Source organism: Metopolophium dirhodum, chromosome 5 (assembly GCF_019925205.1).
Source record: "Metopolophium dirhodum isolate CAU chromosome 5, ASM1992520v1, whole genome shotgun sequence".
In the NCBI taxonomy this organism is placed as follows: Eukaryota; Metazoa; Arthropoda; class Insecta; order Hemiptera; family Aphididae; genus Metopolophium; species Metopolophium dirhodum.
Genome location: NC_083564.1, coordinates 33,960,063 through 33,981,216, shown reverse-complemented (window position 1 = coordinate 33,981,216; position 21,154 = coordinate 33,960,063). Strand labels below are relative to the sequence as shown.

General features: G+C 29.3%; 1 protein-coding gene across 1 annotated transcript in view; it reads right to left on the bottom strand.

The window, feature by feature from the left end:
* Positions 1–21,154, bottom strand: part of LOC132945330 (uncharacterized) — a 151,576-nt gene that overhangs the window by 70,633 nt on the left and 59,789 nt on the right. The window contains exons 3-4 of the mRNA XM_061015038.1: positions 691–828; positions 420–565 (exon numbers count right to left, since the gene is read on the bottom strand). Of these exons, the coding sequence (XP_060871021.1) occupies positions 420–565; positions 691–828 (284 nt within the window). The remainder of the gene's footprint in view (positions 1–419; positions 566–690; positions 829–21,154) is intronic.

Here is a 21,154-nt window from a genome sequence, read left to right as displayed (position 1 = left end):
ATAGACCTAAAATGTTTCTAGTTATTTAACAAAATAATATATAATTTAGAGTAGACATTTTGAAAAGCATTGGTGCTGGTGTGACGGAACTATAATATAATTCACACCTTTTGAAAACGATTGATAAATAAAATATATTTGATTGCGATTATAAAATAAAGTATTGTTACTGAGAAGTGAGAGAACCATCGCTCCCGTTAACGTACGAAATAATTTTTTTGTTCAATTTAGTTTAGGTAAACCACATTGATACTCACAACTATAGAAAAAGACCAGACACTAAAACTCAAAGGCGTGAAGAGTGTATATTATTTGAATGTACACTGTACGCGTTCCTGAAGATAATAATATTATAGTATTATATTATAATACCTAAATACCTTACATGATGTTTAAAACAAAATATAATGATCACTTACTTTTGGTTGTACTCTTAGCGTGATCAACAGTGAAAACGTGTTCGAGAAGCCAACTGTGTCGAGAAGACTGAACCCATTTTCGCTACCGTTTAGTTTGCCGCCGACGGTGCGCACGCGGTCACCCGGCGCAACCAGTTCCATGACACCTGTATGCACGTTAAGTTTACCGAAATTATTATATCGAAATACGGTAAGAAAATAATTATTGTTATTGTTGTTGAAGCGATTGTCGAATCATAATGCAACTATGCAACTATGCAGTAATATTTACCGTCGCACGGGAAGTCGTTGCACTTTCGCATTTCCTTGTTGTGCCCTTGCCCGCACTTCAGACAACGTCGGTGCCGATACTGCAGGCCGGTGTCACACGACACGTTGCACGCCGACCAATCACTCCAGTCACCCCATCCTACAATTTAATAAAAAAAATGTAAGCGACACGAACAACACGTATAAAATAATACATGTGCCTAACATTTTACGGAACGAAAATTTCGAAAAAAGTTAAAAGTTTTTGATGTAAAAATCATTTGAGGGAAATTTGTTATCAAGTGTTACCAATACAAGCGATGTTCAGTGTGTAACCTAGTAAAATCACTACTTTCTTCAATCTGGTAATATACAAATAGCAATAATCATAATTATTGTTACGAACTGTGAAGTTGTAAACAATTAGCATGCATTCGATGTGGTATAAGCCCTGTCACCAGTCCTGTGTAGATAAATTTAATTTTTAAAGGGCGTCTGCATATATTGTATTAGGTATTGCTATCTTATTTTTCCATAGATGTATACGCCTTTTACCAGAATATTTTTGTGATTTTTCTGAAAATGTTAATACCAAAAATGTTTTTTTTCGATTTTCTGGGGTAAAAAAAATACCGTCGAATTATACAAGTAGGTATTATACAAACTAAACGAGCGTTTTCGATTTTATAAATTATTAACTTATTTATACCGTGTAAAATGACACTCGATATTCACTCCATTTTATAAGAGATTTTATGGCATTTGTGTTTAATTATAATATGGTATAGCTATATTTCAAATATTTATACATTTAATTTCCGTAGCAATAAAGCGACCGAAGAAATAATTTATACAATTATACTGAATACAAATTAATACATTTCAGAAGTTTAATACATATTATATTCTATTACCAATATGCAATTTAATTTCGTGTGATGAAAACGAAAAAGTCGATATAAAATGACTGTATAACTTAGTGTAATATGAAAACGTATTACGTTGTTATTGAAAAAAATATATAATTTCGAATGTTTATGTATACATATTTTTAACACAATATAACTTTCGAGACATTTAATTTGTTATATAATATAAATTATAAAATCAAATTTACGATGAAAAATAGATTATATAATTTATGACTAGAATATTACGTTGAATGGTTCGTTGAGTTTTACTAATTATAATATTGGAATTTATTTCTGATTATAAATAATTATAATTCCAGTTTTACTGGAAATTAATTAAAATATCAAATATTTAGTTTTGAGTTATTGAGTAGAGTTATTGAGTAGGTTTGAAAACAAACCATTAAGTTGTATGTAATTTAACAAAAAAAAAATAGTGCCCAAAAATACCGAAAAATTTTAGGAAGTATCTATAATAGCAATAACAAAATATTAAAAAATAACTGCACTGTGGTTAGTTTAGGCCACATGGCGAGGGTATAGGAGGATGGAAGGGTTGTGTCTTCGTATTTTAAAGAAATGATAAATTATTCGAAAAACGATTCAGAGCAGAGTTCAGTTCACCAAACACAGTCAACATTTTGTCTAAAAACAAGTTATTATATTATACTTATATATAATATATGTATAATAGAATTTATACTTTATTTATCGTAAACGTTCTTTGCTGTTATTCGCTATTTCCTCGAAAACCACTAAGGGAAAACTCAAAAAATAAAAATAAAAATAAATACTTTTAAGGTAGATGCCATATTTGTGTTCCATTTCCAATCTAGAAAGTGCTTCATGGAACTTTTTGAGTTTTTTTACTACCCCCAAAAGTATTTTCAGAAAAAAAACCAGTAGGTAAAAAAAAGAAGAAAAAACACATCTTTGTAAATCTAATATTTCTCTCAGCTCTCCTTAGAACAAGTTAAACGAATATCTTAAACATTTTATATACTGCAGAAATATTGCTATGTTTTGTTGTTTACGACTTAAAGATCCATACGAATTTAATGTCGCGTATACTTTCGACGTTAATGTATTTATATAATAACAGTAATGTCGTACACGTAAAATCAGATTAGCAAAGGATTTAACGGTGAATAAAAATAAATTTTAGTGGTACTTCCAGAGGCAATTGGATACAAGCCAATAAGACGTATAATTTTGTAATATTATTTCGTATAGATAAGATAAGCAAAATAGTTTACAAGACGATTCGACCAATAAACTTAGTAAATAAATTTCACACAAAATTGAATATCCATCGAGTAATTAAATTTCAAACAAGTAGATAATATATACGAGAGTACCTATTTAGTATTAATTAATAAATCGGTACATTTATATACCTATTTACTTTTTTATTTTTATTCTTATATTATACAATTATTATACAGTGCTATTATAATTATATTGCCACCGAATATTTCAGTGTACTCAGCTAGTGCTTTCGAAATTCACATTTTTTTTTATAACAACATCGAGAATATTTACTGGGTATCTCGTCATGACAGAAGTACCTAATAATATTATGATGTTATTTTTATATTTATAGTAATTGTATAGGTAGGTACTTTGTTTTTATTATTTTTAATTGCATTACTATACATTAGTGCGGTAACACGGCGTCCTGATTAGATAATCTAACTACACTGTCACTGCACTGTCGTAAGGCCATTTTTCTAGTAAATTGACTGCAGGTAAATGTTGATAGATAGTGAAGATATTATTTATTTTCATTTTGGTAAAACTGTGGTCTAATAATAAAAAAAATTATCATTATTCATAAATTAATTGTATTAAAACGTTTTTATATCCTAATCTCCATTGATTGCGCCGAATTTGATCAACTGAAAGTCGTGATTATCGTAGGTTTCTATAGCGACTACCTACTATTATACGTAATAGACTTTGTACTTATTTTGACATCTTTCGACACCACCACCACTGACACTTGACTGCGGTTGCTGTGATTTTGATTTCACGGTCCTTGCCATTTAGCTGCCCGTTTTCATTCCAAATAACTGATGACCGCCGTCAGACACCCGTTAAACAACCGTCCCCGCCCAGTTTTAGATCAAACTAATTTTTTACAAACACTTCGGAAATTGAATCGATGGAATGCATGCCAGCCGTCATCGGTAGTGTGAAAGGCGAAAAATCAATGGATTGTAAAGATAAATATTATTAAACGTCCCATAATATATACACAGCTATAGTTATTTCTCGTTATCCACGGAGGTTACGTTCCAAGACAGTTGCTTGGATACCATATGATTGGTGATTATTAACCGTACATAATATCATATTGTTTATATCTAATGGTATTGTCCATACAACAAAAATTATCCAAAACAAATTACAGTGGTAAAATTGTAATGATTTCAGTTGTTATATTATAATATTGGAATTATAATGAGTTATTAACTTATAGGTTGGTACTTATTATAATATAATATAATATAATTATTATTTATATGAAATACTATAGATTTGGGCTGAATAATTATAGTACCAAAAATTATAGTACTAAAAATTGCGATCAAGTAAGCAGCACAAACATTACGAATTTAATAAATAAAAATACTCAAAAAAATGAATAATTCAATGTTAATGCTTTGTACGTCATTCAACCGCGTTATGTGATACAAATCATACATAATAAACCATAGTGTATTAGCACAAAAAGGTGGATCACTGCGTCTCTTTTCAATCTTGTTTCATTAATACATTATGCGAATTCATGAAAAGTGAGCGGCACACATATTTTGGATATAATATAAAATAATGATTACCCATAGCGATTATGACACTGCGACTGCACAACAATAAAATATTATACTATCGACGTATACTTTAGTGTAATCACTGTATTATCAGCCCAAACAACAGGTGGAGCAATTTGAGTTCATCGAGTCTATGATTTTTTTTCGGAATGAACCTAAAAGTGTTATGAAACGTTAAACCATTTTTTTTTTTGTTTTGTGTACGCGTACCACAATAGTGAACATAATATAATATTATAACCTTTAATATTGTGTAACGAAAATCCAGAAATTATGCGAAAATAATAATAGTTATATACATAATATATATATACTACACCGATACTTATCGTCTTTCGTGCACAACGGCGTACTCGTACTTATTATAACACCGGCTTTGTATAATATGAAATTTTGAAGGATTTAATCTCATCCTTCTTCGTTATTAGGAAGGATTATAATATTATATATCTTTTTGAGTAATTCACCGAATATTTCCAGGTTGTAATTGTTCGTTATTGAACGTTATTTTATTTAATCTTTGCTCTCGTACACAATTAATATACTTACTCGAATCGGATATTATGATAATGCTTTACTTACGAAATACAAATTATGATACTTGCATTATAGTAAATAAAATAATTACCCTAATTTTTCTCCAAAACAATAATAACAACCGTTTCTCGATTATATTATATAGCAGCAAGTGCATACTCATAAATACGTTTGAGCGATCCACTTGGTTTAAGCTTTAAACGCATAACGGACGAGATAAAACGTTTGGGCATGAATAAAAATAACGTTAAACGTAACCTGCTGCCGGTCTAAACGATTGTTCGTAGAATGACCGGGTAATAAATAGAAACGGTAAGAAATCATTTTTAGGGTCTGTATGCGTTTAAGACAATAATATACGTAATATGATGGTATGGCGAATGAGGCAGAGTCATCAGTTTTCCCACAATGCACATTTCATCCGGCAAAATATATGTTTAGGCACGTTTCGTTTCGGAACAGTTTTGGACTGTTATGTACATTTCGCGGTAATCCCACGCGCATCTCGCGCATACGTTGTACCTATATATAGGTACTTAGAAAAACAAACGTGGCACTTGTGGGTTCGTTTTTCGAGATCATGGGCATAACACGTTGTGTGAGGGAACAGTCTCTCCCCCTACACTCGAGTGGAGGATGATATGGACATTTTATTTTTACTCAGTAGGTACCTATAATACGTATATATATATATCCCAGGAGTATAGGTACTAAATGATTATTAAATCACAATAATTACACAAATCAATAAAATAAAAGTAAATTAGAGTAGGAGGATCGGTGTTTGTATTTGAATGTAGGTGGGGTCATAAATGTCCCTTCACCTCCCTCCTCCCACCCATACTTCTCGGTCTTGGATCCGTAATTGACCAAACAGTGGTCCTAAACGAATAAATTACAATCGAATCGACAAAATCAAGCACTTTCGCCCGGTCAACACTCAATTCGTTTAAGCTGTCCGATTATATAAATGACGGACAAATGAATAATTATTGTTTGTGTTCACGTTATTAAAATGTATACATGTTTAATGCACGAAAAGCAAAAAGTTTTAACCGTCACAGACCGCGCAACTTGACTGTAACTTAACGATTGGGCTTTACGGTCTTGACATCTGCACCTGTTATTAATCGACAAATTTACCTAAGCTTAGATCAAACTTGGGCCTGGAATAGGTACTATAATTTGTATTGTCACGAGTAGGATTTAAACCAGATAAATGTGTTGTCTACGAATATAACGGTTACACAGTTCGATCAACTCGTATCATCTCTAGAATAGGTTTAAATCTTTGTCTAAAGACTCCACCGACGTTGCAATATGTTAGCCGATATAGTGTTGCTCAGTGAAATTTTCAAGTCTAATATTTCACATATCCTGCAGTACGAACAACCCGATAAGGGCATTCATATTGATCGTAACTAACTATCTTAGTTATAAATAAAATATCTCCTTTGCCACGTCAGTCGTCTCACTATACTGATTAATAACTGAAAAGACGTTAAGAATTTCAATTCGTCTTGATAAAAAATTATCACTGACGTGAACTTATTACATTGTGTACTCATATTTTCTTTTTCGGATAATCTATTTGTAGATCGCGAAGTCGATAAATGTTTTATTCGTTAGTATAATAGGTAAAATGTATATTATACAATATTTATCTAAATATTTTGTTAAATATTTATTTAAATAATATTATCTCTTCCCTTTTACTGCTACGCGTATATAGTGTATGTGTGTGTGTGTGTGTGTGTGTGTGTGTGAGTGAGTGTGTGTGTGTGTTTGTGTGTGTATATGGCACAAATGTCATAGATTATAATACCGGAACGATTATATGATTATAAAATACAAGTTGGTTTAGGAGGAACATTGTGTTGTGTGATTTGTTACTTCAATTATTATGATGGAATAAAATTACAGTGTTCTAAAATGGCTTTGCAGTCGTTAAAATGCACACAAGCACTATCTGCTCGATATACTTCTTCTGCAAATCCCCAGGACGAATTATTAATAATCGCACTCTATAGTATTTATTTATACAATAATTCAAACAGAAATGTACAAATAGAATACGATACATAACGCAGTGTAAAGTCACAGAAAAGGTTATTATTATAATGCATGGCTTTTACAAAAAGTTTGTTTTAATTTATCATCAATAAAGTTTACCATTTTAACAGTGATTAAATAAATTACTTATTACTGTAACTTAATATTAAAATCTGTACTCCAGCGTAAGCCGTAATACGGTAAACTATTAATGTCTTACCGGTAAGTTATTTTCTGTACCATTTATGTATATAAAGTTCTACCTAAATGTATGTTATTTGTAATTTATTATGAATATCAAAAACTTTAGAAATCAAATATATTTAAATTGTGTACCTAGTGTCGCTTTCTGGCCATAAAAAATTGAAATACATATTAATTGTACACTGTACAGCGTACAAAATGATGAGCTCGTAGCCCATATTATATAATATTTTAGGTATAACATCATATATATTATTATATGCAACTAGCTAATCCCGTGCACTTCGTTACCCGTTAAATGTACAAACTGTATATGACTCAAACTTTGTTCAATGCCTTATTTAATATTCGGTGTATGATGTTCCAGATTCATCTTAACTTTTCTGTTGCCCGGAATAACAATTATTATTCGCAGCAGTATATTATCAGGTAGGCAATCTACCTGCGGTAGACATTAACCACTGATACATATAATATCAAAACACAGCGTACAAAAAAATTAAACGCATTGCATGAATACACTGATTTCACGGCAACCAATAATTATTAGTATAATAGCTTTAAAACCCATGGCAAGCATTTATAAACAAAAATTTCCACCGTAAATCTCTAAATCCCCGTTTGAGCACATCCCCTGGCTGGACCTAGGGGGATGATTTGAGAATCCAAACCATCCGAGGCGTCACCCAAATGCATACAAAAAAATTCATTCAAATCGGTCCGGCCGTTGTCGAGTTTTAGCGAGACTAACGAACAGCAATTAATTTATTTATTTATAGATTGTAGACATAATGTTATGATTATAATATTTACATCATGTTGATTTGAACATTTAACTTTTTATTGATTTTAATAATCCTCAATTATTTTTTACTATTATTCCATATAAATATACGTAGGTAATAAACATAAATAATAAAGTTACTTTTAACTCAACGCAGATACTGGAAGCATTATATTATAGTTTGAGTATAGTAATCGCAGTTGGATAAATAATAATATATCACTTGATAAGTCGCTACTATATAAGTTATCGATTGAAAAAATATCTTTACAAAAATACATATCCAATATCAACAGAAATATATAATTCATGTGAGTCTGATCATGCAGAATAATGCGTGTTCGTGCTAAATGTATTTGTATTTGGTAGGTATAGTACAATAAAATTAGGTTCAATTATATAGGACATAGGTACAACATTGTACATATAGGATCTTGTTCATATACCGTGGAAAATTTTCAAATATTTAACCTTTATCATATAATATGATTTCTCGAACCCACATTGCAGCCGCGGCCCGACGGAAACCCACCACCAGTCATCGCTGTGTTATGATATGCTAATGAAATTCATTTCCCAATAATATTGGCGAATTGTCCCCGACTACTGCAATAATAACAACAGTTATTTCTGCATAAAGGGACTACATTATATTATAAGCCATGTTACAATAGACACAACACATGGTAGTATTATAATATAGTTGCATAAATTTGGCCCATCAATACGTAGGTATAGACATATAGTGCATATTATTATAATGTATATACCTACAATGATTATAAATTTACAAGTTGTCAGTATCATGAAATTGTGGCTATACTAAACGACATTATATACACTGTATATGTGTAACAGAAAAAAAATGTATCCTCAACTACGTTTGTATAGGTGTACTCGATTAAATTTAACGCCAGAAGCGCCAAGGACGTTGTTTATTTGGGTTTTTTTATTCGACGTTTAACTCGCTAAATTGAATAACCGGGATCCAGTTATAAACATGCGTATGATATTATGTTAACAATGTTTCACAAAAAATTGTTGGACGTTCGCTATTATACTCGTCTGCTGCACCGAAGTATTCCATTTAATGTATACTCACTAATCACTATATGCTCACTGTACATAACCTATAAACACTATCCAGCAGGGCTCTCATTACTTTATCGGATTATCCTCAATGTGGAAAATATATTACCATAAGTACCAAAGTATTCCTACATCGTTATCGTGTGATATATATGTATTATATATTTTATCGATGCAAAATTGAACGGAATAATGTTGCTGATAATATTCCGTTTACATTACGAGTCAGACCGGCATCGCTTCTAAGGGTGTAAGTCGATAAACTAAACAGCCCTGCAGCTGCATAATGTTAGGATGTGTGATTACACCGAGTGGTAAGAACACTGAGTTTAGTGCACATAAATTAAATGGAATACTTCGGAGCAGAGGAGTTGAACGGCCGTTAGGTTTACAGGTATGATTATTTATATAGGTATACGACATGTCGTAAGATAAGAAATTCGTGTAAACGACCACCAAAATATTATATAATACACGCCGTTTTGGTGTTTAACGTTTCGTTATAAATTATAGTTGGAACTCAATACTAGAAACATACACTCCATGACATATAAAAGGACGTTTAGACGTATACCTCTATATAAAACGAGTCAAGAAAAGTCAAGATATTATCCTTTTGTATGTAATTTTATTTTAGATACCATTTAATCGTATCATATAAAGTTTTATACATTATTTTAATGTTTTTACTGCAACTCATAAATTGCATTTCAAATTCTTAATGTAATAATTTTCACAATACTTCGATTTATCTAATACAATTATTGTTAGTATTGAAAAGTTATCTAACTATGAATGTATAAAGTTTTGATAAGACAACGTAGTGGAGTAGTATAGTAGTGTACGTAAACTATAATAATTATTAGCAGTACTCGAAGATAAATAAATAACATTTGCACTGATCTACCGTTTAAAGTTGAACGTTATTTATTGCTTATTAGAAAACAAAAAATGGCCATTGCAACTACACCATTGACCATTGTCAGTATAATAATAATATTATTAATGTAATACGAAATACGCGCAGTATATAGATTCGAGCTCAAACGTTTGGCGTTTCAAAGTCGGCAAATTATTATTATTTATTCGATTTCGGTTTATCCACTTAATTATACATCCCACATCGCCCTCCACCGTAAAATATCGCGATGCTGAGTGAGAACAGGTGGACTATCACCACCACCACCACCACCACCATCACCACTCAGCCAATGGAATGCCTGGCTCCGGAAAATATATTGTGTACATCATGAAATCCTGGTCATCGTGGTCCAAGAATACGATTCTGGTACCATATAATATTATGTATACCATCGTCGACGACACTGCATAATACACGTCATAAATTATTATATTTAATATATTGTATTGTCGTGATAGTTGTGCGTACCCTTATTAGAGTAATAATGAATACACGCCTGTCCGTGTCGATGTAAGTCCGGTAGTAAACGACAAAATCCAAGGTCGAGAAGTTTAAGATTATTCGCAAAATTAGGTTGAGAATCGTCCGTAATTGCCTTCTTACGCGGTAGGTGATTTTTACCCTCCGGTGAAAAATAACTATGGCCAAGCAAATCCGTCGATAGCTGGCAGGACAAAGGGCGGAAAACTAATTTTTTTTATGATTATTTGATGACAAGCCGCGTGTTATCCACTGTGAATGTAATACGTCTTTGTATACGAGTAAATATTATTCTTCTGGTCGTATAGAATTCGAAAATGTATGTTGTGGTTGTTGAGCGGGCCATAGTGTTTAGGTGAACATAAAATACCGATGAAACGGAAAAATAATTTATACCAAACAAGTTATTGGGTTATGGGTTTCGCGGTTATGATGGCGGCAATAGATATTATTTTTATTTTATCGGTTCGCTTTAAATAAGTATACATTGATAAAAACAAAATGTACAAACTCGACTTTGAAAAGTACTATAAAAGATTAAACAAAGGGATTATACTATACCTATATAATATATTTATTATGTATAATAACTTTATTTAATGTTTTATGAACACGAAAGCATTATTATCGAATATTGACGCATAATAATAATATACTCGTCGAGAAAAGACGATTAGCTTTATATCTGTTCAATTAAAAATCATTGTATTTTATTTAAAGTGTTTTTGAATATTAATTTATCTTCTTTTTCGTTGTATTTATACTAATGATGTGATTTTAATTGCTTATGCGTACTATGGAAAATATAATTAATCGATAAAAATTGTTTACCACTGTAAATAATTAACATTATAAAACAAGCAGGCTCCTCAAGAATATACAAACAATGTTAGTTAAAAAGTTTAATTTGTAGATAAAACATTTTTTAGCAGTTGAATATTATTATTACCAAACTTTATTTTAAGCAATTTAACTAATCGAGTAACGTTTTGAGAAATCTAAATAGTGTACAACCACACGTCAAATCATTTTTGGTCAGTTTCTGATCGTTTATATATTATTTTGTTAGATCAATAAAAACCATTACTTACATTTTGAAGAGGACTTCATAAATAAATACTTATCGAAAGTAAACTTCGTTATTTAAGGGCTTTCTTCAAAATAGGTTTTTTTTTTTAATCAGACTAAATTCAAACAAGACTCAACTATATTAAATTATTTTATCTTAACTTGTAAATACAAACGTTTCTTTAAATATAATTATTTTTTAAAAAAAATGTGTAACCAATGAATTAAAAATTAATCACTCCTGATTTTAATCACCTAAAGCGGGTCTTATCGAAAGTCTCGTTTTTATTTATTTTTCCAATTGAAAAATATGTATATATCTATATATTAAAAATACTAACATTATCTCCATGTAATATTTAAAGGTATAATAATAGTTTATAGTTTTATATAAGTAATAATATGTACAACTTTTTTAAATTTAACTTATGGTTTATTTGTGTTGTTGACAAAAAATTCAACGTTTTTCATTATTCTATTACCGTTTATAAGCAATATATAATATTAAAACTTTTAAAACATTCTTCATAAGATCTGTAATAAATAATTAAATACACATTCTGTTGACATTAATTTTTTTTTTTTAATAAAAATAGATCAGGGATATAAGAAGTTAAAATCAATGCTAAAATATATTGTTAAGTTAGGTAAGGTTTTTTGAGATTAAAAGTATTATTAAAATAAATACATTCCAGTCAAATAAAACAGACGGTATAATGATGGGTAATAATTATTTATGAATAACTGACCTATTTTTTTGGTTTAAAAATTGTGTTAAGAATGTATTTTCCACTTAATTGGTTTCAAGTTACTGTAGTTCATATTTATTTTTTATATAGAATTATATTATTATGTTACCTAGATAATATAATATGCACTCGATCACGTTGAACATATTATATTATACTCGGTTATAAATTAAAAGGAAAATAGGGGGAAATATTAATTATTACCTATTCTCTTCTAGAAATGAAATGCCCACGTAGGTATTATTATTATGACATAATATTAATAGCGAAAAATATTGTTTATCTGTTACAATGCCGATTATAAATTTAAAAATACTTTCTTTTTTGTTTAGTCAACCGTATACTCAAAAAAAAATAAAAAAAATATGCACTTTTTGTCACGCGAATTAGTTTCATTACTTTTAATTATTCAGATAACTAAAAATTATTTTTATTTTCACACCTAATGAACCCTGTCAATTCTTTAATGTAAATTAGTTTATTCCTCAGAATTTATGTTGAAGCTATGACTATGACTGGGTCAACGTAGGAGGTGAAAATAGCTTTGTCGCAAAAGTACTCTTCTACACATGATCGGTGTGGTTTGTTGGTCAATTGAGAACATATTGAATAGAACCGGAGATAATATTGCTCACTGGGGAACTCCAATGAGAAATGGCGATAGTGTAGACTGTAAAAGTGTATAGTCACCTACTCACGTAGCGAAGTGTCGATTGTCGAGATATAATTTGTATAACATAAAGTAAGTGGGCGGAATTATGGCTTTTAGCTTGAATAGGAGACAAAAGCTTGAACAAATTCCAAAAAAACTGCGGGGAGTGCATTTTTTTTCTATGACAAAGATACTACATATATCATCAATAATCTTAGTGAATGTACTTATGATGGATAGTTGAATGGAAGTTACGGAATTCAAATTGGGATTCGGGTTTAGGTTACATTAATTGTAAATTTGTAGTTCCTCTATATTATGTTTGTATACGTATTTGTTTACGTATGTGTTTTAAAACTATAATAATAATGATTATTGGTTGCCATTGGTTAATCGTTAGTTAAATTATTATTATTATTAATAACTATTAATGACGTAGTATTAGTATTTTATTTGTATATTGGTTAATCAAGCATGCATCAAATCGGATTGTCGCATAGTGCTTACCAATATGTTTCACTTATAGCGGCTTCATGGGCGATGTCCGCTGACCGCTTGATATACCGTTAAAAATTGTCTGCAATCAGACGTAGTGGCTGAATTTCACTTACTGTTGCGAGTTACATCCAAAAGGATTTGAACAGTCACAATTTTTTAAAGAGTTGTAATTTTTTAAGGGAAATGTAGTGTATGGGATCAGCTAGCTAATTATATAATAAATTGTATGGATGATAACCGATCAACCGATCAACAAAATACAATACCTGGCGTAGTCACTTATCTCAAACTTATTGCTGAGCAGTCATCGATGTTATAGTTGTGGTCTCACGTGCGTGCACTTAAGAGAATATCATACGAGGACCAACGAATTCAATTTCTAAATCGTTTATGATCATTTTCCTACGGCATAATTTATTTAGTTAAAATTACGTTTATCTTAATATTTTATTAAATATTAGGTATTATTTTCATTATATACGATTATGCTTAAAATATATTTCACCAGCAAAGAACCTATAACAGCGAAACAATACTAAATAATATACCAGGGGTTAAGTGGTATAAATGTATAATCTGCCCAAAATTAGATAATTTATTAATTAATTTAGTAAAATTGTTAATTATTATATTACAGTTGATGACAAAAATTACAAAAACTATTCATTTAGGTAACCTATATAGGGTATGTGAATAGATACATAGACATATATCAGTGGTAGTAGGTTTATGTGGAGTTTCCTATAAGAAGTAATTATTGATACACGTTCGGGTAGGTATTTAACTATTACTGTTTGGTAAAGTTGTCGTGTACTGTGTGTTGCTTATACGAAGGTGATGTGTATTTACGCGGAAGATTTAAGAGAACCCAGAAATATATTCAGAACTCACAGTATATTCTGTTTACCTACTGTTTTTATAATATATTATAAATATTAAATTACATGAAAATACGTGAATATGCACAGATATATAATATATACAAATATGAATAATAAATTAAGCCGTATAGGTACTTATAATTATTTTTATGTTACTACCTACGATTAAATTTTATTTGATTATTGATAGAAAATGTATTTTGAAAAATAAAAGTGGACGCTAGATGTCTATAATATGGTTTTGTGATTTTCTGAATATACACCTTATAAATAACATGACATGACATGATATAAAACACGAATAAATAAAGGATTGAAAAGTTTCTTGGACGAGGTAAGTTCTAAAGCCATCGTGGTTTCACTATCCACTTTCATAAAATTGCCTAAAACTTCGGTGGTTGCGTGCGTATTAGCTATGCTGGCAACTTTAAATCCTGATATTGTTATGAGTTTGACGGGTTAAAATTAATCGCGCCCCCGGGATATTAAACAAATATCAAATATACTAAAATGTTCGTTTTATTTGCACATTTATGTCAAAAAGATTGCGGGTGCTTGAGTCGAATAGTTTAAAATAAATTACACGTTTTGCTATATTACTTCTCCAAACCTAATGGTAAAATGAGACACGTCAGAAAAATGAAATTATTAATTTTAATTTATTTACACCATAAATACAATTTATGAAATCACATGTTAGACAATTAGTATATAAATGTATTTATTTGGGAGTAGTAATATTATTTCTCGTACCTAATACTCGTTTATGTAACATAAGTAACAAGTTAATTAAACGAGTATAAGAATAATGTATGATAAGTAATTAATAGTAATTTCTACATTTACTTTTAGAAACAAATGTTTACTTGCATATAGCATTCTATTATGTTGTATATTATTATTTTACTGCTGCATAAAATGTTAAACTAACAAAGGAAAATACGAGAAAAAAAATAAAAACGAGTAGAGCTAGTTTAAATTTAGCCGAAAAACAATCATTGTTTTTTTGTTACAATGGATTATTACATGTGATTTTATAAATTTCGGTTTTTCTGAACACGTGAAATGGTTGATTCGAAAGAAAATTTCCAATTACACACTCGGCATTAAGACCTGATATGTTTTCCCCGTAGTACTCCAAAGTTTACAGTGATTATAAAAGTTGGGAAAGCCTTTTGATACAGTAACTTCGAGAAGTTAGTATTGTTTATTTCTCCAGTAAGTTACATTACAATGTATCTTAAAGAAATTCTTTACATTCGACGTAAAACTGTACAAGAAACATTGCTTCCTGGTTTCTTAGAAGTAGCTACACTTTTCTTTGGTATATAATTTTTATAGTAATAAATAACGAAGGTTCTCTACATTTTTAATACACATTAACCGTAAAAAGTACGTACACTACAATGTTGTTTTTCGAGATAAATTGGTTTAAAATACGAACTCCAATAAATATTTTGTTTATATATTAAAAAGTGATTGTTGTCATATTACAAAAGCTATAATAATAAAAAAAAACCCCGTTTCTAGACGAGAAATTATTTCACTTAACATTTATAATACCTATTCAATTCAAGCCATATCCGATTTCCAAAAACACATTATGGCGTTTGTAAAAGTTCAAGTAGTGTTACATTATTGAATTCTTGCTTTATTAATAGATGGATGCGTTCGAACACGCAGTGTAGATATAATATTACCCATGACAAAATAGATAGGTATTATCACAGATATTGTATTTGTAATATATTATGTATGTATATGATTGACAGCCGATAAGGAGTGGGGATAACTAAGTTATAGGTGAAGTAAAGAGTGGGGGGTTCGTATCAAAAAAACTGTGATAATACTTATATATTTTGTCATGATATTACCTATTTTTTGAACTCAATATTATAATGCTATAATGATTAATATATTATTATAAGTATCTAAATACTATTCGTGTAATATCTAACTTATTTAGAGCACCAATGAGTACCTAAATATCGTAATAACTTACAACATAATTTTAAAACAAAAAACATCACAGTTATTTCATGAGCTTCGTTCGGAGAGTCAATTATAGAAATATTCATAAGATAATACATAAAAACAATATTATGTCATTTAACCACTGTAATAAAAACATTTGAATTTTACACCCACCAGCGTTTTATTATCGTCGATTAAATTTAAATTTACATCCATGTTATGTTATTACGCTGTAAAAATTCGAGGAACGAAAATATATTGGATAAGAACCGTGTTTACACGAAGCAGGCCTGTTGGGAGCGTGGCTGTCCTATACAGCGACTCTTTACTATAATATATTTTCAAAATAACAAATACCTACCTACCGTATAAGTTCCGGGCAAACCAGGAACGGCGAGCTGGACAAAAGAAAATCCCTGACCGGAATGATTTTACAAAGGATTCGACTGACTGCTAACACACCTCGGGGACGAGACCTACCTCGGAGTGAACAGGCCGCAGTTAATCAGATCCTGCCTGAGTGGCGGTGAGGATACTTGACGCACACAGGGGACTAATCACCTTTTCTGAGTGCAACTATATAATAATATGAGGACCATCTCTGCAGTCGGTCACGAGAAGCTCACCACGCGTAGTTATGTAATAAACTAATATGACTTTATCGCGTAGTTGTGCTGTACCACTGATTTTTTTTTGGCGGCCACCGTTTTTCACCATCGCACAATAATTATCGCGGTTGTCTGCAGTAGATTCTTCATACTCGCGTTTTGTCAACCACGTTATTTTAGTTTTTCGAACTTATATAGTTTTGAAATTACTAAACAAAGTTTTGCGACCGTTTTTTCGAGACATTTGTTTTTTTTTTTATAGAACGACTTTAAATATGATTTATAGCATTGGTATTCACGATGATAGAAATTCAAACAAGGTGCGTATTTTTGACGTAAAATACTTTTAGTTAAAAAACAAATATTAATTTATTTTTAAAACATTTTCTCAATTAGAAAAAGTAAAACAATTTCTACTTATGCTAAAATTACTTTTGTATATAATATGGTTTAGATGAATACATTCTTCATTATTTTAGAAGAGTAAATCACGTTGATAATAATAATTTAGATGTGAGTTAATTTTAGACTCTAGTATAGTCATGACACATTATAGTTACAGCATATAATATATTGTGGTTCCTTAATCCTATATTCCTATCATGAAGTACCTAGTAAGTACCTTACATTGCTGTAATTGATTAACCGCGTCAAGAAATTAACATTACTAACTTCGTATACTAGAAAAGTATTTTAGAGTAGAACTTAAAAAATTGTCATAAAACTATATTATACATACAATATACTCGGAAGAAGGCTGAAATGTATTCCTGTCAGAAACACGAACAACTTAGATTATGTTTAGTTTTCAAATACACCAGATTAACAAAAGTATAAATGCAGCACGAGAACGATAAGATATTAAGCATAACAAACGTTTTAAAAAGTTTTAGACACGACATTTTTAACAAGATACAGTGAAAATTCAATGATGTATTCTTCAAACACAGCGTTTGAACAATAACAGTTAAACATAAAATCTAAGCAACAACCGCAGAACAGTGGATTTAACTTACTTCACCCCTGTTTTGTCGAAATCCAGTATCTGCATAAAAACCAATATTATAATATTTTAACTTAACCTTTCCAAAACCTTTTTTGGTATACACATGCAGGTATGCAATTTTGTGCTTGCGTAATAGATCTAAAAATTTGAACTATTCTAACTTGCCAATACATTATTATGATATCTCTTCGTATGGATCGTATTATCACTTGACAGGAATTAAATATATCACACTATTAAATAATTGGATCGAAAAAAACAACCAATATAATTGACAAATAAGCACAACGCCAATTCCCATGACAAACTCCAATTATAAATCCTCTAATTCTGAGTACTCCACTTAACAAAACCAACCGGCTCTCTTAAACAGCTGTGATGTTGAAATGTTTTAAATTTGAACTAGATATTAATTAGTTAAATCGAAAAACTGACTTCCACTTCTTAGAACTATATGGGTCTTATTTTTTACAAATATATTCCAAGGGCCTCTTAATTTTGAACAGACTAGGGGGGTTAAGTGCCTTAAGTTGTTTAAAGACTTGATTTTTTGATTCCGTCTTTAATATTTGCTAATATTGTTTTGATTTAATTTTTTTTTGTATCTACTTTAATTGAACTAAACAATCGATACAAATGTTGTATAATAAGTTTATCATATAACATGAAGGTTTCTGCCAGAATATGTAATGATTGAAAGAAGATTTCAATTTAATTTCAAATTATTAACACACAAAGTAAATTTATTTAGTAAATTTCAAGCGTTTATATATTATCTATTATAGTAGAAAAATGTTCACATTAAATAAAGTAGGTACTTTAATACCTGATGTAAGTATTTAATTAAAAAACCAAGATAAAATAATATTAATTCTAACGATACTAAAAAATAATTCAAAATGTATATGGATTTTAATAATTATAAAATTAAATTATACGCATTTATCATTATAATTATAACTTATAAATTATAACCAAAATATCATGTTATATTACAAAAATAAATATCGAAAATATTAATTACATTTTAATAATGGTTTTAAATGTTAAAATATATGTAAAAATATCAACTGGTTATGAAGAAACTGTAGTGATACTTATTAATATAACTAACTTTAAACACCAAATAAAAATAATTAAATCGATGGACAATATTCGTACTTTAGTGTGACATATTATGTACCATTTGTGTGTAACTATTTAAATCATATTTATTTTGAAATTATCAATAGATATAATACTATGAATTTTTTTTTTTTTATTGGTCTTGAAATTGCACCATTTCTGCTTCACCCTCTGTTACTACTATTATTATTTATTTTTGATAAGTTGCATTTAATATAACTGTAAATTATTCAATCACAGTAACTTTTAAATGCAATTATTGTAACTAATTCAAATTCTCATATTTTGTACCATTTGATTATATATTTAGCATACCTACATTATTCCAAGATTATTTTTTTACATAAGAAATAAAATAATCGGTATATATTATTTAATGCTCATTGACTTACATATTTTTAATACAATTATTATATTTTAATTAGTTGACTTTTTATTTACTGATTATATAATTAAGTCTAATACTAGGTTGTATTAATTTAATCAATTTTCGTTGACTTATGACAAATTCGATTTAGAGACTAAACATATTATTAAACATAGGTAGGTACGAATTATTATTATAATAAAACTATTCATATTTTCCCGTAAATTCCTACAGACTTTGTCTAACGATAATATTTATAAATAGAAAATATACTTTTATGAACATATTTATATATAGTCAATAGTCATAAATCTTGAACAGCTGAATAAGAAATAGCTGTGAGAGATTTTTTGAGCTAATGATTTTGTGATTTATTTTAAAATAAAAGCAGGTAGGTAGGTAGGTACTTACATCAATTTTGATTAATTGTTTTGTATTCAAACAATGATTTTAAAAGGGTAAAATACCTAGTCATGGTTTATAAAAACTATATTATATACTTTACAATTTTTCCTGCTCGGCTATTTAGTTGATAAATATGAATGCTGAACCCAACTAATATGATTGTATACCAGAACGTAACAACTTTTGCAATTTCAAATTTTATTCATCATTTATAATGCAAATAGTATCATAATATAAGTAGACATTATTCTCTTTGAATTACTCATTATTAATTATGATTAAGAATAATATTTACACAGTATAGTTACTAATTTGAACAATCAAACGTAATTTTACTCTCAATTTTAATTGTGTACTTATTCCATTTCTGATTGATTGTCATTTGCACGTTAAAAGTAATCATTGTAGGTAATTTTGGCTTATATCCATTAAGGTTGCGGGTTTCAATGGTGTGTATATATTTTACGAAATGACTTACAAAAAAAATAAAATAAAAAATAAACTTACAAAATATAATAAATAATGTTAATATAATGTTATTTTAAATCTATTATGCTTCGATGAACTACATTGTATCTAATTTCATATCTAATATGATCTAAAAACAATCGATGATAAAAATGAATGGGCCAAACACTGTGTATTTTAGGTTCCTATATACTTTTAATCGTATTTTTTATTAGTATTTTAGATTCAAAATAATTAGTTGTAAATAACGGTGTTTGGTTACCTGGGTTCGAAATATCCGACTGAAACACTCTGGGATCACAAACTATTACGAATACCTACTGACTAATACCTACATATAACTTAACTATATAGTCTATTAGTCTATACTATATATACCTACTGACTTATTAAGAGTAGTGCAAATGTGCAATGTGTGTTGAATAAAGTAGATAAACCATTTGTAAATAAGTCACGTAGGTAAGGTACATCGTACAGCATATAACAATACTCGTACTTTACAGTACAATACAATACAATAAATAAATGTGAATTTTTAGTTGCAAAGACGATCTAAAAAAAAACATACAATTAAAAGTAGTGGGATTTGCTGAAACTTCATTAAAATTAAAATTATAAATACTTGTAATATAGTGATACTTCGAAAACTAACTGAAGCAACATTTTACTGTCAATTAATAGTCCTCTCATGAAACGCTTTTACTATTATTTATATGCTTAAAATATTATGTTTTAGATGTTTCTTTGGTAATTAGAAATTCATTTTAGAAATTACATAATATTTATAAAGGTATTACTAAATTTTTAAAGGTACCCTCAATAGAATTTAAAATTTGTTTCCGTGAAGATCTATTACTTAGTAATAATAATAT